We start from the raw sequence: 25,148 nt of genomic DNA, 5'->3' as shown, positions 1-25,148 counted from the left end.
ATGAGGTCTATAATAACTGGAAAAAGCTATCTGTTAATATTCTCATTTCATCCTAATGGCTGTTGACTGACTGACTAATGCAGGACGCTGTAGAAGTCAGTCATTTGAAATCAGCCATTTTTGTGGATGCTCAGTACTGCCGGCAATCAATTAAGTGAATCACTTGATTAACTGAATATTGGTACATTAAAGTCCTCCTGGAAAGTTTGTATTTACTAGTCGGAGCAAGATGGCGATTACCATTCTCAGAGTACTTATGAAATAAGTACTTATGAAATAATTATGAAAAAAAAAAGCAGACAACAATGCCGTTTTGGGCTCCTGAAAGCACAAATTTGTGCAAATTAGAGGTATATGTGCAGGCACATTGTGTTTTTTTGCAATGTGACATCGACAACTACTGGACTGGCAAGCAAAATACAGTGTTTTGAGAGATTTGGACGTTCTGGCCGTTTGTTTACACAACAATGCCGTTTTGGGGTCCTGAAAATGCAAACTTGTGAAAACTGGTTTTTAAAGTGCAAGTCATAGGTATATGCGCAGGCACGCAGTGTTTCTAGAATGCATTGATACAATATTTTAAATTGTTCTCTGATATCTACATAGAAGGTATATGGCTTAGGTAAGGGCAAAAATTCTCCAGAAAGTTTATTTGTCCCTATAATGAAATGGTCTGTTATTACCTTATTTGGAAGGTTCATGAATAATAATGAGTTCTGCTCTGATTGGCTATGCTCTGATTGGATATTTAATTACAGAGCTCGAGCCGCTATTAATATGTGGGGCATTGAAACTGCCGTTTTGAATGCACGATAACTTTTTACTTTCACTTTTGAGATTTGTGATCGTACGTGCTCTGTGTAACGTTATACTACAGTGGTACTTAGCACATTTGACCAGTTTAGATGCTGTCAGCGGTGATCGGGATCTGTAAATCATTCGCCATCGTCCGCAAAGTCATCTCTCCTTACTCTGTTTATGTGGTAAGTGAAATTTTATGTACTGCAATGTAACAGGCTACCGCTAGCAAGAAGCTAACCGTGTCCCTTTAGTAGCTCGCCTTATTTTATAAGATCGCCTTATTTGTTTTCCGTGCCTTTTTTGAGTACAGACACCAACCCATCCCTGCACCTAACATCTCCTGCACAACCTGGAACATTACATTTATTTCCGTGATCTGCCATTTTCGCTATTGTCCTCCCTTTGTTTTTTTCACAATAACCACTGATGATTCGGCTATGCAAATGTTGGGGGTATGACTATTAATGATCCCGAGACTATAACATCATAGTCGCTGTTATGTTGGAATTGGCCTCTTTTTCAGTGGTCTTTTGCAAACACTAGATTTATATAAGAAGGAGGAAACGATGGTGTTTAAGACTCACAGTATGTCATGTCATTATTCAACTAAGCAAAGATAAATACAGTTTTCCATTTTATGGCACCTTTAACAACGTGACATCACCATCTACTGGACTTGCATCCACAATACAGTGTTTTTAGAAGTTTTGGGCGTTCATTTACACAACAATTGCATTTTGGGGTCCTGAAAAATGCAAATTTGTGAAAACGGCTTTCAAAGTGCAAGTTACAGGTACACTATATTTCCAAAAGTATTGGGACACCCCCTTCTAATGAACAGGTTTGACTAATTTAGTACAAATCTTTAGCCTGGTTAACGCCAAACCACGTCATGACAACGTCATGATTCGTGGTCTGGGAACCACATGTTAATTTTCTCGTATTTGAGGCGTGGTTTACGAATGCCCAGAGCCGTTTATTGGGCGCTACGAATGTCTATCAAATGCGCCTGTGCGTAGCTCATAGCCAATCGTTTCAATTATAGCGGACGACGTACGTAGAGCGACAGAAATTCGACAGGACAAAGTTATGCTTCATAAATTATTTATCAATCGTAATTCAACGCTGACTTTTTAGCATGCATTTGACTGAACTGTCTGCTTTTGTCTTTATTTCCGATTACATAAGTCTCTTATACTTTATACTTATAATTTTATAATGGCTAATATTGTTCATTTAAACTGACATTTAACAAAAAAGGCAGAGTTGTGCTTATCATGTTTCATTTTATTATACATAGAGTAAAGATGTATTATACACAGTGCACATATTGTCACACCCCCGGACTTTCTTGTTTGGTTTTTCCCATTTTCCCCGCTGTTCTGAGTGTTTTGGTTTCTCCGTCATTGTCTGCACCTGTCTGTGTAATTAGTCTGTGTGTATATAAGGTGTGTGTTTCCCCTGTATTCTTGTCGGTCTTTAATGTTATATGGATGTCTTACCCTGCTGTTCCTGTGTCTGCTTATATTCCGTTGGATTTATTAAATATTCGTCTTTTACTACGTCGTTGTTCGTGTGTTCCTGCCTACATCGTGACACATATAGCTTAAATCACATATTAATGTTTTATTATTTTTAAAATGAGTACGAAAAGAGAGTTGTGGTTTATATTTTGAAGAAAACGAGGCAGTGGTGTTTGATATCACTTCCTTTTATTGTAATTATTGTTTTGTAACGCGTTGCATGAATCACAATTTTGTCGCTATGTTTAACGTTAAATGAAACGGAAAAGAGGCAATGCTGTTTAATATAAAATATTTCGTTTCACTGTAATGTTGTACATTCCCTGAACTACGTTTTTGCAGCTATTAATGTTTAAATGAAAACGAAAAGAGGCAGAGGTGGTTGATATCATATTTCGTCTTATTGTAAATACATACAGTGAAGCAGTGAAGATAGTAGAAAAGGCGAGCTGACTGACGTTATCCAGTACACTGCTGTTCCATTTGCAGAATTGCAGGACTTGCATCCTCACGTCCTCGGGAGTTCGTACTCCCAAGTCAAACTTACAAGTCCGAACTTTGCGTACTTGGTATTGAGAAACGGCCTTGTGTGTAACTATCTAAGGCTGCATCGAAAGATAACTTCGCATCTGCTGCCATGCTGGATCCATATTTATAAACAAACTGCTTCGGTGAGTCGCATAGAAGTCGTCATCGTCTTGCTGCTCCCTCCCCGTTCTTCTGTGATTGGTTCCCTATCTGAGGTGAAAATTTGGTCCATGGTTTCCAGGCTGCCTAGCAGCGTGAATAAAATCGCGCTGCGCGCAAGGCAGCATGGGGAAACCCAGGCTAACAAATCTTAATGTTTAAGCATATAATGATATTCTAGGGGATTGTGTGCTTCTAGTTTTACAGCAACAGTTTTGACAGGACCGTCTTCAATTCTAACATGACAATGCCTTTGTGTATAAGGCAAGTTTCAAAAAGAAATGATTGATTCAGTCAGTGTGGAAAAACTTGACTGGTCTGCAGAAATCAAACTCCTAACCTCAACTGAACACCTCTGGCGTGACTTTAAATGCAGACCTTGAGCCAAAAACTCATTACCAATCACCAATGACTTGTGCATACAGTATATGCAAAGGCACATAGGGTTTCTTTACAAAGTTACATCGCCAACTATTGGACTGGCATGCATAACACAGCATTTAAGACGTTATTTACACAACAAAGGCATTTTGGGGTCCTGAAAATGCAAATTTGTGAAAACAGGTTTCAAAGTGCAAGTTACAGGTATATGCACAGGCACATAGTGTTACTTTGAAACGTGACATTGACAACTACTGGACTGGCATGCATAATACAGCGTTTTAGTCATTCATTTACACAACAATGGCATATTGGAGTCCTGAAAGTGAAAACGGGTTTTTAAAGTGCAAGTCACAGGTATATGCGCAGGCACATAGTGTTTCTTTACATCATGACATACAGCATTTTCAGTAGTTTTTAAGAATCAGTGCGAACTAGGAACATTATCCCGTAAACGTAGCCTTAGACTGTTTTACTGTAAATATGAAGAATTACAATATCATTCATTTTGACAAATTTACTGACAATAGACGCTGCATCCGACACGTTTTCTCACCGTCAGGTCCCCAAATTGAAAACTTTGGGTTTAAAGAAAGTTAAGAGTTGTCCTCTCATAATTATGACTTTGTGGCTGTGTTCAACTCATGAGTACAATCTTTCTAACATGACTTGAACAAACCATAAGGAAATCCTGGGAAAGCGCTACTGGGAAGGAAACACTTAGCAAAGTGTCAGACAACACATGTCAGCCAACAATGTGTCATACATTATTTGTATCCATTCTTAAATTACAGATAATTTACTATTTAAAAAAGCAAATACAAAACACACATTCTTTCTTGGGAAAATCTCGATTCTTTCAGGGAGTGCCGTTTTTAGTAACCTTGGATGCTCACTCTGTGGAAGGATTCGCCTGAAATGTGGCTCTAGCCACAGAAAATGAGGTCACCCCTGGGGCAGTTCTGGTGTTGGCGAGCACCTGGTGGCTCTGAGGGAACAGGCCCTTTTCAGAATGAGATCATACACAAAGTATTACAAACATTATGAACCCACATGGCATAAAATGTGAGGAATGTTTTTAAAAACACTTTACAGCAGAATGAGTGAATCTGTGACTAAAGCATATAGAATTGGATTCTTTTAACTTTATAGACAATAATGCCTACAGTATTATCTACAGGAGACTTAATTCTCTTTACCACCCTACTTTTCACCCTTTTTTCACATATGACATAGTCCATTAGGTCATCGCCTGCCTCCAGCCACTGCTATTCATATCTTGTCTGACAAATGAGCCGTAATTAGAGTACTTTTAGTTCTTCCTGTCACAAGAACAATTCACACAAATGCACTTTTTGAGGTCTGACATGGCAGCTACTGAAGAAAAATGTCAGTTTGCACCCAAATTCAATTCATCATACTTACTGTATCACGATTTTATAAAAAGGAGATCCTGCTTGATTGTGGAACAGCTGTAAATGGGCAGCTGTAGAGATAACACATTTTAGATTGAAAATTGAGCACAATTTCTATCACATAACCACATATTGAGAAAAGCCCATTACGCACAGCTAAATAATAAGTACATTTTCTGTATGGGGAGTAACATGATTTAAAATCAAAGCAAATTTATCCAAGATTTCTGCTAAATCCAAATAAAGCATATTAGTGCATTTTCAATATAAAACATGTAATCTAGAGCCCATGAATTAAAATAAACTAAATTAAAGCATTTTCCTCAGAATGGCAGCTGTAGGGTAACCATTAGTCAACTAATAGTGATAATGAGATCTGGTTTTATAGATTAACTGCGATTTAAAAAATAATGACAGTTGTGTCATCATGGATTTTCAAATAATTTTAAGTGTTGTGACTAGTCTCTCAAGTTGTTGTTTTTTTATTATTTGTTTTTCACCTTTTTGGAGCTCACAGAAACTGCATGAATATTAATTATACACATAGAAATGTAGTATAAAGTAATCCAGATGAATTACACCATTGGCCACACTCACTGTTTGAAATGTCAACCACCCAAATTATATTACATGTCAACTGACAGCATCCCTTCCATTTACATACAGCTGTGATCTATCAGCTCATATAACTAGACAACAAAGTAACCTGATCCAACACTTTGACACTTATCACAACTGATCAATCATTCCTCCAACTGATCAACAAACGAACAGGCTGAAAATTTGAGTAAACCGGTTCTGAGCTTCACAAATCAATGCAACACAGACCACCGCATATAGATCCACTTAAAAGATGAGCGCTGAAAATACCTGATGAGAGTCCCAGGTTATCCGGCATGATCGGACCTTAATTTTGCTGCATTGTCCTTCAGCTGTGAATTCCTGCACTGTTTCGACGTGGTTCCACTCCATTTCTAACAGTCAGGTGCGCGTTTCCGAGTCTCTAATGAGAAAAGCATCAGCACTGTGTGGACGGATGCAGTGCAGCTGTAGTATCTGCGGTGCTGTGCTCGTTATGAGACCCCAGAGTCACACTCACAGCCGCAATACCCTCTCCAAAAAGCAGGAGTGAAGTCATCCAGCACATTAGCGATGAGTCAGGCTGTCAACCCCACTCGGCGCGACTGACTTTGCGTGTTTTTGTTTACTGTACATAGTTCCAATCTCGTGACTCTAATGAGCAATTACAGTACATTAAACAATAAATGTTGAAAAGAAACGCGTGACCTTTGTAAAATGTTAACGTGAATGTGTGATGATGGAGACTGCGTAAGTTTTTTTTCCCCCTCAGGCTCAATTTTGACGTGCAAGCACTTCTCTCGCTCGTAATGTGTGTGCGCGTTTCTCCTGCACGGAGAGCAGACTGCAGTAGAGATGTCCGATTCCTCAACGAATCATTCGTTGGAGTCGGATCTTTTCAAAGAATCGGCTGAGCAAGTTCTGAAAAAGCCAGTTGAAATGATTAATTTAAGATTCAGAATACATCATTCCCAGTTGTGAATAGTGAACGAGTCAAACAAAACAAAAAAAGCTGGATAATTAAACCGAGAATCTCTTTCGGTTGAGTTCGTTTCAACGGCGTCAGTCCCCTTAATACCGTTAAGTACCCTTAAGTAGCACGGTTATATTTGTAGCAATAGCCAAAAATACAATGTATGGATCAAAATGATCCATTTATGTAAATAAAAATCATTAGGATATTGAGTATCATGTTCCATGAAGATATTTCGTAAATTTCCTACCGTTATCTTTTAGTAATATGCATGGCTAAGAACTTCATTTGGACAACTAAAGGCGATTTTCTAAATATTAAAAATTTTTGGAACCCTCAGATTCCAGATTTTCAAAGAGTTGTAGGCCTATATCTCGATCAAATATTGTCCAATCCTAACAAACCATTAATCAATGGGAAGCTTATTTAACTTTCAGATTATGCCTAAATCTCAATTTCAAAAAATTCACATTTATGACTAGTTTTGTGGTCCAGGGTCACATCAATGGAATTGACGTAGCCTACCTACCTGAGAATAAATTTCTCTATTAATATTTCAGCAAACAAGTCCTGTGTTTTCGTTTAGAATCAGATCTAGCGATGTCGGATTCACGAATTATTCCCTATTTGATGCAAACGGTTAAAAATATTCGGTCAGTTTGATTCATTTGGACAGTTCACTCAGACACTGAATCTTCTACAGCGGTTTCTCACATCCAGTTAAGATGGATGTTTACGTACAATCCATCGTAGAAAACAAAACTTATGTCTTCTATAGTTTGTCAATGACCAGCAGCTCATGGAGGACGCAGGTAAAGATCATTTTTAATTTGAAACCAAAACAATATTTAAACAAGACATTTAAAATATGGACAAACATATCGCCCCAGGAACGATTTAACAGTTCATCGACTTGCCATATAACGTTACAGTCAGTCCCTATCTTGAATTTACAAACAGAAGGAGAATTCCGATTAATTTCGACGAATATCGAGTCAAAAAAGCTGGATAATAAACTGGGCAAGGTTGAGGTAGTCACAACAAAACCCGCCTAGCTAGCCCAGTGGCGTTTCGGTGGATCCCCCGGTAAAAATGGTGTTCCAGGTGGTAAATCACGTGTAGGCGTGGTTACCCTGGTAAAATTTGCATTCCAGGTGCAAAATAACAAGTGGGTCGCTTTAAACTGTGGACATGAAAAACAACCGGTGGCAACAGATATGAAATATGCCTACCTAAGAATAATCTTCTCTTAAAATTTTCAAGCAAACTCGTGTGTTTTCTATCAGCTGTTTTAGAATCAGAACGAATCGCTGTTTTGATGCAAACGGTCTGAAATTATTCGGTCAGTTTGATTCATTTGGACAGTTCACTCACACACTGAATCGTTCACAGCAGTTTCTCCCATCGAAATTGTAATTTTTATAAAACAGAAAGCTAAGAAAACAGGAATTAGGGGCCGTTCACATGTAGCGTCTTTTGCGCGCTCAAATTCGTTATTTCAAATGTAGACGCGCGGCTTGCGCGCGCATAAGGGGCCGTTCACATGTAGCGTCTTTTGCGCGCTCAAATTCGTTATTTTAAATGTAGACGCGCGGCTTGCGCGCGCATAATGGAAGCGACGCGCTCGTTTTTTCCAAGTATAGGTCTCTGCAGGAAAGTAATGGGAGTTACTAGATCGGGGCGTTTTTAGACCATGGTACCTGATTGGCTGACGTCACAGTGACGGTAGGTTTAGGGGTGGGGTTAGGTAAAGGGAATCATTTTGATATCATGATTTAGAAACACCCAGCAGTTTGAAAACACCCACAAAATTCAGAAACGCCCACGTTTGCTCTGCAGAGACCTCTTCCTCGTTTTTTCCAGGCGCGTCCGCGCCGCATAGAGATGAAAACATCTCAACTTTTCAGAATACAGCAAGCGCACCGCAGCTTGGAGCTAGAGCGCAGCTGATGGTTGCTTAGAAACGGCAGACGCTTCCGGAGCGCAAGCGCCCGAGCGCTTTGTTGATTAGATCACTAATCTATATTATTATCTATAGAACAGTAGTGAGGATGGATATTACGTAATCTACAACTCATTGTAGAAAACAAAACTTAGAAATGTCTTCTATCGTTTGTCAACAACAACCAGCAGCTTATGGACGATTCTGTGACGCAGGTAAATTAATTATAGCAATTTAAAACCAAAACTGTATTTCAAAAAGAGTATTAAAATATCCAAACGCCCGTGGAACGCGTTAACAGATCGACTTGGCGTCGTACATTCTTGAATTTACAAAAAGAAGGAGAATTCTAATTAATTTCGGCGAATTGGTTTGATTAAATGGCACGATTAATTTCTGTAATCACTGGAACTGGGAAAGCAGGTTTATGATTTCAACATGACATATCCTTCAATTTTCCACGCTTAAAGATATTATTTACAGAGAATTTACAACAACAAACCGAATCGGTTCAAATGATCCGAGTCAGCCGGTTCACAAAAAAAGATTCGTTCGCGAATCGGACATCACTACAGCACGCACACACAGACCCCTCCTCTCCCGGGAGCGCCGCTGTCAGACTGCCCGCGCTGCGCCACAGCTGCCCCGCACTCACTTACTCCCAGATGCGTGACAGTCTCCGGAAAATCTGTCATTAATGTTTGCAGCTCTGCGACACAACTTTACAGCATGCATGTGTTTTGAAATGCACCATGCATTACAGTGCACAAGAGAAGGCTGATAAAATTATTGTTTAACAAAGAAACACATCAATTTTACCACTGTACATTGATTATGCCATGGCAGTGGCACCATGTTACTTCTTACTCCCCTAAAGACTTCATTACTCTATCTCAAATAATACCATACATGTCCAATGGCCAATATGACATTTTTTAATAAAGTTTTTCCCATTATAAATTAAAATTTTCTGTCAGATCTCAATAAGTAAGCAACAAGGAGTTAAAATGCACAATTTTAAATGCATGTCTTTCAGCAAGATGCAGTGCTCATGTGGGCTAATCCATATTAGTATTCCAACAGCGATGAGCAATTGAACAAGACCGTTTTTGTGCCAGTTGGATGAGGTATCTTGCACAGAAATGGGCACAGTCAATAAGTGCTATAATAACGCTGAGCCAGCCATTTAGCTCCCTCCGCATTTTAATAGCTCCTCGTACTGACCACGGTCACTCATGACTGACCTTCATATGTCCATACGCTGAAAAACACAGCCAGTGCCACAGGGCAAAATCTGTGCTTTCAACTTCATCGTACACACTGAACAATATGCATCAGACAGACATGTGCTTTAAAGAAATGATTTGGTTCTAAGAAAAAAGAGACGTTCAGAAGAGAACAACCGAATAAATAAATTACAATCTGTCAACTGGAAGTATCATACATAATCACCATTGATCAAAGCATCTACACCCAGCTTCAGGAGTTGGACAGTTAAGGGGCAATTAATGTACTGTGTGAATTGCTTTAAATATAAGCTTCCATTAAATCAGTGGTCATCAACTGGCGTGTCATGACAAAAAAAAAAAAAAAAAAAATCCAGGCTTTTCATTGATACACTGAAATTAAAACTCAAACCTTTTCATTACTTGTAATAAAATAAACATTAACTAAAATAAAAATAAAAATAAGTAAAAAATATTTTTAACTATATAAATAATTTTAATTTGCTCACAAAGCCTGCATTTATTGGATTCAAAGTACAGAAAAAACAGTAAAGTTTTAAAATATTTTAACTATTTTAAATAACTGTTTTCTATTTGAATATATTTTAAAATGTAATTTATTCCATTAATTCCAAAGCAATTTTTTGCATCATTACTCCAGTCACATGATCCTTCAGAAATCATTCTAATATTCAGATTTATTATTATTATGTTGAAGTATATATATTATTATTATTATTTGATTTGAGTTGAGTTGAAAAAAAAAGTTATATATATATATATATATATATATATATATATATATATATATAACTTTTTTTTTTCAACTCAACTCAAATCAAATAATAATAATAATAATACATGTTTCCTGAAAAGCAAATCAGCATATTGGAATAAATTTCTGTGTCACTGAAGACTGGAGTACTGACATTGAAAATTTAGATTTGATTACAGGAATAAATTACATTTTAATTATATAGTCAAAAAGAAAACAGTATTTTTAAATAGTAAAAATATTTTAGAATTTACTGTTTTGCTGTACTTTGGATCAGAAGAGACTTCTTTATAAAAAAGCATTACAACTCTCACTGTTCAAAAACCTTTGACTGGAAGTAAAACTATTTAAATATTTGATTATAAGGTCGTTTTTGTTTAAAATGTCAATTTCTGTTCTGATTTTGGTCACAACACAATGTCTAATGTAATGGAAAACCAGTTGAGAATTGCTAAATTTCATGATGAGTGCTAAATGATAATTAGAAGAATTCACAATGCAGTCTTCAAATGCAGTGACACTTTAATTTACAGCATTTGTTTTCTTTTCCTGCTGCATTTAGGCAGAAACACATTGCTCTTTCATGACTATGCAAAGCACCCTCAGGGACAACGTGCACAGATCTTTGGCAACTTTCAAGGGCTCAGCATTCATCTCTACGGACGAAGCATTTGCATTCTCAGAGAACTTCTAATCGCATTTTACGGTGAATTTTGATTATCTAATACAGTTTTATCTGCCGGGTACAAGAGGTGCTGTGCGCCTGAAATGGTAACTCTATAAGCATCATCACAGGGAATGTTACAGGAGCATCTAGAGGCAGAAAAAGAGAGAGTGAAGGTCAATGATAGTGATATCAGAGTGGGACAATGTCAGCGAGCTCAGAGACAAAGCTACCAGGCCAACCAGGCCTGAAAATCAACAATGCGCCTGATAAAAGATCTCTTTATAATCTTGCACAGTCAGACTTGTTAACTAACAGCATAAAATCTTGTCCAGAATGCACTACCTGATCTCATGACGAAATGCATACCAATTAGTACATATCCCTGCAGTTTCCAACAGAAATACCACTTGAGGCAGTAAAACAGTAATTTCAGTTTAAGATTTCATTAAAAAATCATTTTAATAGTGCCATGGTAAATAATGGTCTCAGCTGAAGTGTAAAAAAATGTATAGATTCATATCTGATATTTATATCTTTGCCTCAAAACAAACTCTGGGTATTTGTTAATTGGTTTGATGTCATTAAAAGATGCACAAAGCAACTGCATATATTTACTGCATATTTAATTTTTGTGCAGTATGCATCACATGTCAGAAATTAAACATTTAGGCTCAGTTTCACGTACAGGGCTTAGCTTAGGCCAGGACTAGGCCTTAGTTAAATTAGGATATTTAAGCATGTTCTATTTAACTGCCTTAGAAAAATACATTACTGGTGTGCGTCTTTAGATTAAACAATGACACAGACATATTTTAGGACATGTATGCGCAAGTTATTTTTAGTAGAGACAGTTCAAGCATGCATTTTAGTCTGGGACTAGCCTTAAGCCTTGTCTGTGAAACCGGGGGTTTATGGCATAAATTAAACATATAATTTAAAGGAAACATTTTTACACTTTTTTTACATTATTTTAAAACTTTCTATAAATAAAAAAACATGCATAAGTTTCTACAAAAATAATAAACAGCTCAACAGTTTTTTTTTTTTTAGCATTGATAATAATAAGCAATTATGAGTTATAACCCATTACAGAAATTAATTACATTTTAAAAACTTTTGGGATCAAATTTTGGGATCAGTAAGATTTTTTGAGAAAGTCTCTTATGCTCATCAAAGTTCCATTTATTTAATTACAAATACAGAAATATACTATAGATAATATAATAATAAATAATATATTTCAAAATATAATTTATTTCTGTAATGCAAAGCTGAATTTCCATTTTAGATCCTTCAGAAATCATTCTAATATGCTATGATTTATTATCAATGTTGGCAATGTTGAAATGCTGGAATCTTTTATCAGTTGAACATATCCTTGATGAATAAAAGTATTAATTTCTTTAAAAAAAGTAAAAAGCCCACACTTTGAACAGTAGTGCATATTGTTACAAAAGATTTCTATTTGAAATAAATGCTGTTCTTTTTATCATTCAATTCATCAAAGAATCCTGAAAAAAGAATCACTGATTTTTTTCAAATAAGCAGCACAATGGTTTCCAACATTGATAATAAATCAGCATATTAAAATGATTTCTGAAGGATCATGTGACAATGAAGATTGGAGTAATGATCCTGAAAATTCAGCTTTGCATCACAGGAATAAATTCTATATTAAAGCATATTAAAATCGAAAACCACTATTTTAAATTGCAATAATATTTCCCAATATTACAGTTTTTTAAATAAAATAAATGCAGCTTTGATGAGCAAAAAAGACTTCTTTAAAAAACATTAAAATCTTACTGATGCCAAACTTTTGAACAGCAGTGTATAGTAAAACGAATATTTTAAATTGTATTAATGTTTCACAATATTACTGTTGTTACTGTATCTTTGGTCAAATAAATGCAGACATAAGGATAAAATATGTCTTTAAAAAACATTTATCTAACATCCACCTGAGCTCTGTAAAAATACACGCAGATGGGCAAACAACACATGCTGACACGTGCATATTCACTTAAACCATCCTGAATAAACTCTGATGAATTCTAACCCTGAGAGAAACACTAAAGATAATACATGACTGTCAAATGTGCAATGTACGCAGTCATTCTCAGCTGCTCTGCTGTATTATCAGAGGAAGGGAGAGTTTTTTGGTGTGCCGAACATGTAGCTAATATTTTGCCTTCTGGCCCTTTGACCTGGTTTAAAGTGGAGCACACTTGCAGACTTGCATATTATGCTGACAGTTTTAGAGTAAGAGTATACAATCAGGCCAGCGCACAAGTTCAGAAGTCCAGGAGTTTATTGGCCGGATGTAATTAAAATATCATCACATGATACGGCCTGAAAGAGTAGCCCCCGCTGCCTGGATTATCTCTAATAACAGCTGCATAATGGCACGTGGGGAGGGCCGCATATCGGGATGCCGCAGTGAACATGTCACTCATTTATAACATAACTGGTGATGCTGGGAAGGTCCCAATGACCACCTGTTCAATAGTTGTGCGGCTTTATGGGTTTTATGATTACAGTCTTGTGGAATGGTAATCAGTCTGGAGACCTGGAATATATATACAGTTGAGGTCAAAAGTTTACATCCCCCTTTCAGGATCTGCAAAATGTTCATTATTTTACTAAAGTAAGAGGAATCGTACAAAATTCATGTTATTGTTTATTTAGTACTGACCTGAATAAGATATTTCACATAAAAGATGTTTACATATAGTCCAGAAGAGAAAATAATAGTTGAATTTATAAAAATTACTCCATTCAAAAGTTTACATACACTCGATTCTTAATACTGTGTTGTCACCTGAATGATCCACAGCAGTTTTTTTGTTAAGTGATGGTTGCTCATGAGTCCCTTGTTTGTCCTGAACAGTTAAACCGCCCGCTGTTCTTCAGAAAAATCCTTTAGGTCCCACAAATTCTTTAGTTTCCCAGCATTTTTGTGTATTTGAACCCTTTTCAACAATGACTACATGATTTTGAGATCCATCTTTTCACACTGAGAACAACTGAGGGACTCATATGCAACTATTACAGAAGGTTCAAACACTCACTGATGCTCCAGAAGGAAAAACGATACATTAAGCCGGGCGGGGGGTGAAAACTTTTGGAATTTAATGATCAGGGCAAATTTTACTTATTTTGTCTTCTGGAAAACTATATGCTGTAGCCTCTGAAGGGCAGTACCAAATTAAAAAAATAAGATATTTAGGCAAAAAAATAAAAATGTACACATCTTCAATCTGTTCAAAAGTTTTCACCCCCGGCTGTTTTTCCTTTTGGAGCATCAGTGAGCATTCGAACCTTCTGTAATAATTGCATATGAGTCCCTCAGTTGTCCTCGCTGTGAAAAGATGGATCTCAAAATCATACAGTTACTGCTGGAAAGGGTTCAAATACACAAAAAATTCTGGAAAACCAAACAATTTGTGGGACCTGATGGATTTTTCTGAAGAAAAGCGGGCAGTTTAACTGTTCAGGACAAACAAAATACTCATTAACGACTTTCACTAAACAAAAAAACAGCTGTGGATCATTTAGGTAAGAACACATTATTAAGAAACAAGGGGATGTAAACGTTCAATCAGGGTCATTTTTATAAATTCAACTATTATTTTTTCTTGTGGACTATAAACATATTTTATGTTAAATATCTTCTTCAGGTCAGTACTAAATAAACAATAACAGGCAATTTGTATGATCCCTCTTATTTTGGTAAAATCATTTACATTTGGCAGATTCTGAAAGGGGGATGTAAACTTCTGACCTCAACTGTACCTACAGACATCAATTTCCTTTTTCTTAAAATACTGACATGGATACTGGCTGAGGAATGTAGATTGCGTTTTTTGAGCTTGGAAAAAGAGAACACTAGCTCTTTTTTCTCTGCATGATCGGTATCAAAGACAGACACATGGAGTGGAATAGAAAGCATACGGAAACTATGGCAGCGTTATGTAGTCGAGTGATCTTTTGGGAAACAGGGAAACCGGTGTATTCTGTTTCTCTAAAACTTCCTGTGTCCGCCACATGAACCAATCCGCTGCAAATGACTTTGGTGGGGGACTGGAGCTTATCAGCGCATTGCACACAAGCTCCCTGCTGCGAAGCTTCCAACTTCTAACTTCCAACTGGAGCGTAATTATAAGGCAACTACAGACAGAACTCATTCTTAAAAGGAACAGTTCGTCCCAAAATGTAAATTCTGTCAGCCTTTATGCAACTGTTACATACTTGTGAAACTTTCGTACTTCTGTGGAATAGTGTTTTTTCTTACAATAACAGTGTAGTCACAAGGGGCCTGTCTATCTCCAAATAAAAAAATGACAAAAAAGGACCAAAAAGCATTGTTGATTTTGTTAACTAAAACTAAAATGGGGCTTATTAGAAAAGAAAAGAGAAATGTTGCCCTGGAAACTAACTGAAATAAAATTTAATTTGAAGTACTTAAATGACTATAACTAATACAGTAATAAAAACACATTCAATTTAAAAAGAAATCTATATTTAAAAAATGATAATAAATAATAAAAGTAATAAAAAAACATCAAAATGAATACAGTTAATTTTATAAAGTAAGAAATTTAATTAAATGACTAAAATTAGAATTAAAATGAAAATATAAAAAAGAAAAGTTAATTGAAAATATACAAATTATAGTACATACAATAAAATAAATACTTTTACAAAGTAGGGAAGTTAGAAACTAATTTTAATTAGAAGTAATTTAAAAAGAAAAGTTAATTCAAAATATGAATACAAATTATAGTAGTAAACTCAATAAAATATCAAATAATTTAAAAATAACACAAAATAATACTTTTCTCATAGATCACTCAGTATTGCATACTAATTTTGTAATGAGTAATTTAAATTAAAATGAAATTATAAATAGAAAAGTTAATTTAAAAATATGAATACAAATTATAGTAGTACATAAAATAATAAAATCTATAAATATATACAATAATAGAATATTAAAAAATATAAAATAATAAAAAAAATATCTTATTGTGAATCTCTTAATAATTTTGTAATGTAATTTAAATAAAAAAAATATATATATAAAAACAAAAGTTAATTCAAAATATTAATACAAATTATAGTAGCACGTAAAATAATAAAATCTATAAATATATACAATAATGAAATATTAAATAATATCTAAATTATATAAAAAAAATTATAAAATAATAAAAAGTTTTGTAATGTAATTTAAATAAAAATAAAAATATTTAAAAAATAAAAATATTAATACAAATTATAGTAGTACATAAAATAATAATAAAAATATGAAATAATAAGATAATGTATAAATAATAGAACATAATAATAAAATAATACAAAAATCTTAGTCAAATTTTCTCATAGATGACTCAAGAATCACGAAAGCTTTCTTCTTGAAAGTATTGCATATTAATTTTGTAATGAGCGGTTATCTGGACTATTGAAAGTCCAGATAACCGCTCATTACAAAATTAATATGCAATACTTGAATTTATCATCTGTTGTCTAATTGTCCTTGATTTCAATATGATAAATTCAAAATCCATAATGTTGTCAAATGTACAGGCTCAACGATAGCTCAAATTAAAAAAAGTGGACCATAGAAGCCAAGAAAACACAAAAATGGCCAACAAACAGAAAGGTTTGTTTAGCTTTTTCTAGTAAATGCAAAAACAAACCCAGATTTAAATCGAAAGAGTGTTTCACAACTTGACACACAGAAACTACACACATTTATAGCACGAAAAGTAGAGCGTTGCTCGCTTATGTGCTGAACTTGTGTTTTGGCTGCAGTTTCTCCGTAATTACGTGAAGCCTCAGTGAGCAGCCCTCATTACGAGTCTTAAAAAGTCCAGAAGGAAAGTGTGACTGAGAACGGCGCGAATGTGAACGTACCCCATTCTCGCAGGGCTTGTCCGAGTTCCCCTTGCTCTTCCTGTCGGTCTGCTCTGAAGTCTGACTTCCTGCTGGAAATAAAACAAGATTACATCATCACCCCTGCACTCCAATAATGGTTGCAGAGCTTAAAAACTCACAGCTGTGGACAAACATAATCAGTGCTACTAAACAAAGGGGCATTTTTATATTGACAAAACATAAAAAGAAAGGATTGAAAAGGGTACCTTTGAATGTAATGAGCATATGATCCAGCAGTGGGATTTTGGCTGGCATATTTACCCTGATTACTCAGTGCCGAGACAGTGGGCTGTTTAGCAACGTTTACCAACCTCCAGTCATTTCTCTTTTGTGAGCCTTTGTTTCACCAGCACTCTCAACTGTGCCATCTATAAATAAGCAGCTTAATTCTCTAAATCCAGGGCTGTGTTATTATGTGTAATCCTGTCAGAGGCTCTGGAAATACCTAGACCTTCATGGACTACGCCGCCTCTGATAGGCCTGTACACAATCCCACTGACCGCCCTCTGCTCTCACAGACTAATTTGCAATGTAGTGATACTATGAACTACAATTTACATTTTTACATTTCAGTGTTGCTTTCAATTAGTGGCTTTAATGCAAAGTTATGCAGCTGCTTAAAAATAATAAAATAAAATAAAATAAAATAAAATAAAATAAAATAAAATAAAATAAAATAAAATAAAATAAAATAAAATAAAATAAAATAAAATAAAATAAAAATAAACTTCATAATTTAAGAATTAATAAATTAGAATCTACATTGCCATTCAAAAGTTTGGGATTAGTAAGATTTTTTTTGTTTTTTAAAGAATTCTCTTATGTACACCAGGGCTGCATTTACTTGATCAAAATACAAAAAAACTGTAATATTGTGAAATAACAAAACAATGGTTTTCTATTTTAATATATATTTTAAAATGTAATTTAATCCTGTGATGCAATGCTGAATTTTCATCAGCCATTACTCCAGTTTTCAGTGTCACATGATCCTTCAGAAATCATTTTAATATGCTGATTTATTATTTTTATTATTAATGTTGGAAAACAGTTGTGCTGCTGGAACCTGTGATTCTTTTTTTTGTGATTCTTTGATAAATAAAAGGTTAAAAAGAACAGCATTTATTCTACATAGACATCAAATAAGTATTTGCTATCACTTATTATCAATTTAACATATCCTTGGTGAATAAAAGTATTAATTTATCTCAAAAAAGAAAGAATAAAAATTTACTGAAAACAAATTTTAAATGGTAGTTTATATTAATACAAAATATTTCTGTTTTAAATAAATGCTGTTATTTTTAACTTTTTTATTTATTTAAGCAGCACAATTGTTTTCAACTAAAATTAAAATTGATATATTTTATTATTGATATTTATTGGTTTAATTTATTGATATAAATTATATATATATATATATATATATATATATATATATATATATATATATATATATATATATATATAATTTAACTTGATGTACTAAGATAACTATAACTGAAATAAAAAATTATATATATTATATATACATAGAAACTATATGTACATATAATAAAATAAAATAAAATAAAAAATGACAAAACAATACTTAAACTTCAACTACAAGCAAAATGAAAATGGAAAATCTAAAAATAAACCTGATTAAAAATATTAACAAAAATGTATTATACAATATCAAAAATATTTGTATTAAATTATTGTTTTACTTTTTTTGTTTTACAGTTTAATAGCACTAGCTATTAAATTATGTTTAATAACAATAAAACTATAAAAAATAATCATTGAATAGTGATATCAAATGGGTCAAAAATAGTGGGAATGTAGACTATAAAACTGGATAGATTTTTCTTTCTCATATACCTGTGAAAAAAAAACAGTATTTTTTCAAATACAATTCAAATTATTTTTAATTTTCTGTACATATGCTCTTCCTTACAAAACCATCCCAATCATTAATTAATAATGTTTTCATATCACAATATCCAGTCAAACTAAAAATTATTCAGACACCAGATATAATTTTTTTTATTTTTTTACTAGTGGCCTGAACATTACTACTTTGACCTGACCATGTTTTACCTTTTACACCACAGACTGAACAAAATTAAGCATTGCTTGGTAACTGGTCAACAAAGTATTGATAGCTGTGTAAATATCGTAATACTAACAGTTTGGATTTTTGGTTAATTATAATTTATTACATACCTTTCTATTAAAGTTTTCTGACATTATCAAGATGAATTTGTTCTGACACAGTTTAACTCTGATTTCTTGTCATATTTGATTACCATTTTCTAAACTATAGCGAATAAACTGTGATCATGTGAGAAAAAAAAAGTGTTTGAATAAATTTTGGTTTGACTGTATTTTGCAGAAAAGCACAATATCCCAATGTCAGTTTTATTTTTCAATAATGTGCAGCCCTAGTTCAAATAACTATGTATGTATTAGCAAGAATAATAGTGATGCATTCTCTCATATTAAAACTCAAAGTCTGTATTTGTCTGTAGAGGTCAGACAGGCATGGTCACTTGTCATCTCCTTTAGTCTGCTGGAGCTGTGGTCTGTCTCAGGTGCAGATATGAGCACAAGAAGGCGGGAGACCAATTACACACAAAGAGGATTAGTTACGTAACTGCAGATAACTGCAGAGGAAAAACTCTGCAAAGCCCAATGCTGACAGGACTTGCATTTAAAAGAACTGAAAGAATCAGTCTGACCACTAGATCACTAGATTTCAACACTAGAAAGCTATTAATCACAAACCTAAAATGCTTAATAGACAATAAGCAAACATTCTCACCTAAACTTGAATCAGTTAATCTGTACATTCCAGTGTTGTTTTCGTCAACGATGACGATGACGAAATCATTTCGTTGACGCCACTTTTTTTCAATGTTAGAATGTTAGTGTTAAAATGTTAGTGGGTGGTCCGTCAGACGTTTAAAATGCATGACATTTCTGCTTATTGTGCATGCCAATAAAAACTTATTAAAAGTATCTGACACTATGGCAAGCCGTTTTAGCATTAAATACTCTTTGCATGGCAAGCCGTTTTAGCATTCCATCCTTGTTTGTCTTTTATGTTCTAAAACATTCCTTCATTATTGTAATTATTGGTGAAAATAGTCGATCCGGAAGCTCACATTGTGTTGAACTATAGATCTGCTATTTTCAGAACTTATAAGTGACACTACCCAACAGCAAAATACTTACTGACCTACATTAATTTGTTAAAAGACTACTTTTTTCCCTTTTTTTGACTAAAACTAGACTAAAACCTTTTTGACTTTTCGTCGACTAAAATTGGACTAAAACTATCACATATAGAAGTGACTAAAATTTGACTAAAACTAAGAAGCATTTTAGTCCAAAAGACTTAGACTAAGACTAAATCTAAGATGGTTGTCAAAAACAACACTGGTACATTCATCTTCAGAACACAAATTAAGATATTTTTGATGAAATCCAAGAGCTTTCTGTCCCTGCATAGACAGGAATGCAACTGACACGTTCAAGGCCCAGAAAGGTAGAAAGGACTTTGATAGAATAGTCTATGTGACATCAGTGGTTCTACCATTCTTTATGAAGCTATGAGAGTACTTTTGTACACAAAGAAAACAAAAATAATGACTTCATTCAACAGTTCTTCTCTTCTCTGTCAGTCTTCAATGAGCATGCTGTCTATGCGGAGTCAGAAAGCTCTCGGATTTCATCAAAAATATCTTAATTTGTGTTCTGAAGATGAGCAAAGGTCAGACGGGTTTGGAACGACAAAAGGGTGAGTAATTAATGACAGAATTTTCATTTTTGGGTAAACTATGCCTTTAAGTTAATCAAAAGTGACAGTAAAGACATTTATAATAAATTCTGTTCTTTTTAACTTCTTATTCACCACCATCCTAAAAACCTAAGACAAAATTATTTTCTTACTTACATTTTTTGTCTTGTTTTCAGCCAAAATAACAAAAAATTCTTTAAATCAAGAAGGATTTTCTAGAGTAAAAATTATTATCTTGTTTTCAGAAAAGTCCAAATTAAGTGTGTTTTTGCTTGAAACAAGCTAAATAATCTGCCAATGGGGTAAGACAAATAATCTTGTTTTCTGTTTGAAATAATTGAAAAAAAAAATAAAAACTCACTTAGTTTTGACTTGTTTTTTCGGAAAATTCATAATTTTTAGATATTTTGGAAACTGGCTGGAAACAAGACACAAAATCTAAGTAAGAAAAGCATTTTTTGCAGTGTAAAGTAATGGCTGCTGAAATTTCAGCTTTTAAATGACATTTTAAAATATATTAAAATAGAAAACATTTATTTTGAATTGTAATAATATTTTACAATATTACTATATTTTTGAATAAATAAATGCAGCCTTGGTGAGCAAAAGAGATGTACAAAAACATTATAAAATCTTACATTTTAAACAGGAGTTAAACACAGCCATACAAAAAAAGAAACCAAGCAACCGACAAAATGCCCTGTCATAGTTGTGGACGATCTTGCGTCGCTTTCACCGACCTTGAGAAACATTTGCGATGGGAGACTCCTCGTGCCGCAGGTAGAACTTCACTTCCTGTCTCCTTTGCCCCCACTTCTGTAGATGCTCGAACATCAGTTGATCAAAAGGGATCGCTCTTTCTGCGAATAAGAACACAGATGCTCTTTGTTAGAGTCTGGCTATAAAACCCTGCAGTGGATGTAAATGTCAAAACTGTTACAGTACGTCTCTATTTTAATCTAATCCACATGGTATGAAAACTTAAAACGGAAAATGTCCTTTCTATTACACAATAGCCCAGGAGCAAAACACGGTGGCACGTCCAGATGAAAAAGGTCTGGGTATCCTTGCTGAAGGCTATCTTTACTGTCTTTGACAGTGCGGGCCGCATGCCATGTGTGGGACACTAGAATAACAGGCCCGCAGGAGCTGTGTAAACAAACCTAGAGGCTGCGGCCCATGCCCTGAGACGTTCTGACCCACATACTGCCGCCCACTGTCTAGGACGGACTCTGACAAGGACGTCATTGTTATGTGACGGACAGTGTTGCTTTCTCTGTGGGATTTGGTCCATGACATTTCCATTCTTTGCTATTTAGTGATGTAAAAGAGCTAAGCAATACATCTGTATCTGTCAGCCACATTTAACAGAGCATGTAGAAATCCGACTGTACTGTATATATGGCACGTGTCTGTATCAGCTGACTAAAGAACAGTCTTTGACATTCAAATGAGTTGAAAAAAGTGGTGATTCATGAGACTAGACAGACTAGACTAGAAAGGACTGTGTAAAATGTTAATTATTTTTTCCAAAATAAGAGGGATCATACAAAATGCATGTTATTGTTTATTTAGCGCTCACCTGAATAAGATATTACACATAAAAGATGTTTGCACATAGTCCACAAGAGAAAATAATATTTGAATTTTAAAAATGACCCTGTTCAAAAGTTTACATACACTTGATTCTTAATAGTGTGTTGTTACCTGATTGATCCACCGCTGTGTTTTTTTGTTTAGCAATAGTTGTTTATGAGTCCCTTGTTTGTCCTGAACAGTTAAACTGCCTGCTGTTCTTCAGAAAAAAACCTTTAGGTCCCACAAATTCTTTGGTTTTCCAGCTTTTTTGTGTATTTGAACCCTTTCTAACAATGAATTTATTATTTGAGATCCATCTTTTCACACTGAGGACAACTGAGGGCATCGTATGCAACTATTACAGAAGGTTCAAACGCTCACTGATGCTCCAGAAGGAAAAAAAAACATGCACTAAAAGCCGGGGGTGAAAACTTTTGAACAGAATGGAGATGTGTACAATTTTCTTATTTTGCCTAAATATTATATTTTTTCATTTAGTACTGCCCTTCAGAGGCTGCAGAAGATAGTTACATTGTTTCCCAGAAGACAAAATAAGTTAAATTTAACCTGATTTTCAAATTCAAAAAATTATACAAGGGTGAGTAATTAATGACAGAATTTTCATTTTTGGGTGAACTAACCCTAAAATTAAGCATTTTATGTGCAAATAAATTAAATTGAAAATAGTCAAAAGTGCCCAAATGCTATACTTATTCCTGCAGATGCATAGTGTTTTAGCTAACATGGCCCACAATGCAAACAGTTCTCTTTTGACCTTTCAAGTAAATTAATGCATTTTAATGTACTTCATTCAGCCAGATGCTAACACATACAAACTAACACAAACCGTAAATGACAAGGGACTTGTTCAGATGATTCTTTTCCACATTAGTAAAGTGATTCTTTGACAAAATAAGATTTAAAGTGGACCCGACTTGAAACTAATTGTCAAAAATCTGGCTGTGCGATAATAAGTCAATCCATACTAGCTAAAACTGAAAAGTTGATATTGTCTAAATTCAATCAAAGAATTCACATTGAATTTACAAACTATTTCCATTTTTAGGGCCCTATGAAATCTGTTTTATTTTTTTCCAAGTTTAGTTTTTCTTGTTAGAATTTTTCTGGATTACATAGACTCTGTTTTAATGCTTAAATAAAAAAAAATAAAAATAAAAATTTCTAATTAATTAAAATCATTAAACTTTTTTAACAGCAATTTATTAAAACTTTAACAAAAATTGCATGTTGAATTTTAGTAATCAAAAGCATGTCTATTTAAGTGATTTTATACAAAAAAAAAAAAAATATATATATATATATATATATTATTATTTTATTTCCAAAAATACTGTGTTGTGTATTTACATTTTTTCTGGTAAATAGATTTTGGTAAATTATTTTTCCTTACAAATAATCTTTAAGTAATAATATTAGTGTTAGTAGTAGTGTCATTATATTAAGTAATATATTTCTGTCACAGTTTCTTCAAGTTAAACTGAACTTTTATTTTGACAGGTTGCTGAGAAGACCTGTAAGTTTCTGTTTGTATATGATATGACAATATTTTTTCTGAAAAGAAATGATAAAATGCTTGTGAAGAGCAGTTTTAAAGAATTATCACGTTTTGGTTTAAGTGTACTTTGCCTACTTTTGATGTACATTTCCAAAATTTGACAAATTCCTTGACATTCCGCACTATGCAGTACATTTAATTTTTATGACTGGATTCCGCAATTCCATCCATGTTTTCTGAAACACCGAAATTACAGGGCCTTATATTCCAACTTGGAAGTTAAATTCAAATGTTTAGGCTCTGCAAGATTTTTCTATGTTTTTTTTTTTTTTAAAGAAGTCTCTCATGCTCACCAATCAAAAATCATTAAAGATACAAAATAATAATCAAAAATAGTATTTTTTTTTTATATTACATTTGAATAAATTTCTATTTGATACATTTTATATATAATATATTAGATATTATTTATTCGTGTGACGGTAAAGCTGAATTTTCAGCATCATTACCCCAGTCTTCAGTGTCATATGATTTATCAGAAAACATTTTAAAATGCTGATTTGCCGCTTAAGAAACATTTGTTATTATTAGTAGCCATGCTTAATATTTTTGTGGAAAGTGGAAACCGTAATGCTTTTTTTTATTTCAGGGTGACCCCAAACCTTTGAACGTTAGTGTACAGTATGTGCTAGTAGACTCGTACCTTTCCCTCTCCAGACCTCAGCGAGGTGGCAGCCGCTCTCCCCAGCCTCCTTACAGAATTCCACCACATCCTTACAGAGCGTCTCCGGTGTAATGGGCACCTCAGTCAGCAACTGTTGATTATCACTCAGGAACACGGTCAGAATCATCTGCAAAGGGGAAAGAATAACATCTTTGTTTGAGTGAACTTCCAGCCTCTCATTTTTTTGACTGTGTGGGCTTCTCCTTAATCACTCTTGCCTTGTCGTAGTTCTCGAACTGTTTACGTTAATTTTCCCAGTGGTCTGCACCACAGCCATCTCATCAAGTGAGTGCCAATTGCAAAGACAGATGAGAGCTAAATAAAAGACATTCAAAGGTTGAGCTGAAATCAAGGGAATTGCATGTTTATTCTACACACTGCCAAGAAAAAGTAATCATTATGCCTGATCTATTATCTCCCACGTACCAAAATATATTGGCAAGGACTTCAACCACACACAAAATGGAAAATATCTAAGGTTTAGAGGAGATTTAGGAAAGAGGCATCTGCGTCATACACATACGTCAATCTGGGAGTTATTTTATCTAGTCATAAGATGATACTTCATCCTTCAGTGGGGTTTCTATCAGGAAAATCTGGCCTAAGAAACACTGATGAAGAAAAAGACAAAAAAAAA

The 25,148-nt window shown here is 34.2% G+C and overlaps 1 protein-coding gene across 11 annotated transcripts in view; it reads right to left on the bottom strand.

Moving 5' to 3' along the window:
- The window catches only part of ppp1r13ba (protein phosphatase 1, regulatory subunit 13Ba), a 54,286-nt gene that overhangs the window by 15,320 nt on the left and 13,818 nt on the right, over nt 1-25,148 (bottom strand). For 5 of the 11 annotated variants that reach the window (XM_073826430.1, XM_073826432.1, XM_073826426.1 and 2 more), the window contains 3 exons: nt 24,491-24,638; nt 21,434-21,553; nt 16,889-16,959 (listed from right to left, as the gene is read on the bottom strand). In XM_073826430.1, coding sequence (XP_073682531.1) covers nt 16,889-16,959; nt 21,434-21,553; nt 24,491-24,638 — 339 coding nt within the window. Of the gene's footprint in view, nt 1-5,677; nt 6,187-16,888; nt 16,960-17,115; nt 17,251-21,433; nt 21,554-24,490; nt 24,639-25,148 lie in introns of those variants that run through there. The other 6 variants (XM_073826427.1, XM_073826429.1, XM_073826433.1 and 3 more) reach the window with 5 other exon arrangements.

The sequence above is a fragment of the Garra rufa genome, chromosome 21 (genome assembly GCF_049309525.1).
Source record: "Garra rufa chromosome 21, GarRuf1.0, whole genome shotgun sequence".
Classification (NCBI taxonomy): Eukaryota; Metazoa; Chordata; class Actinopteri; order Cypriniformes; family Cyprinidae; genus Garra; species Garra rufa.
The sequence above is the reverse complement of the archived record's forward strand: the minus strand, read 5'-3'. Positions and strand labels throughout refer to the sequence as shown.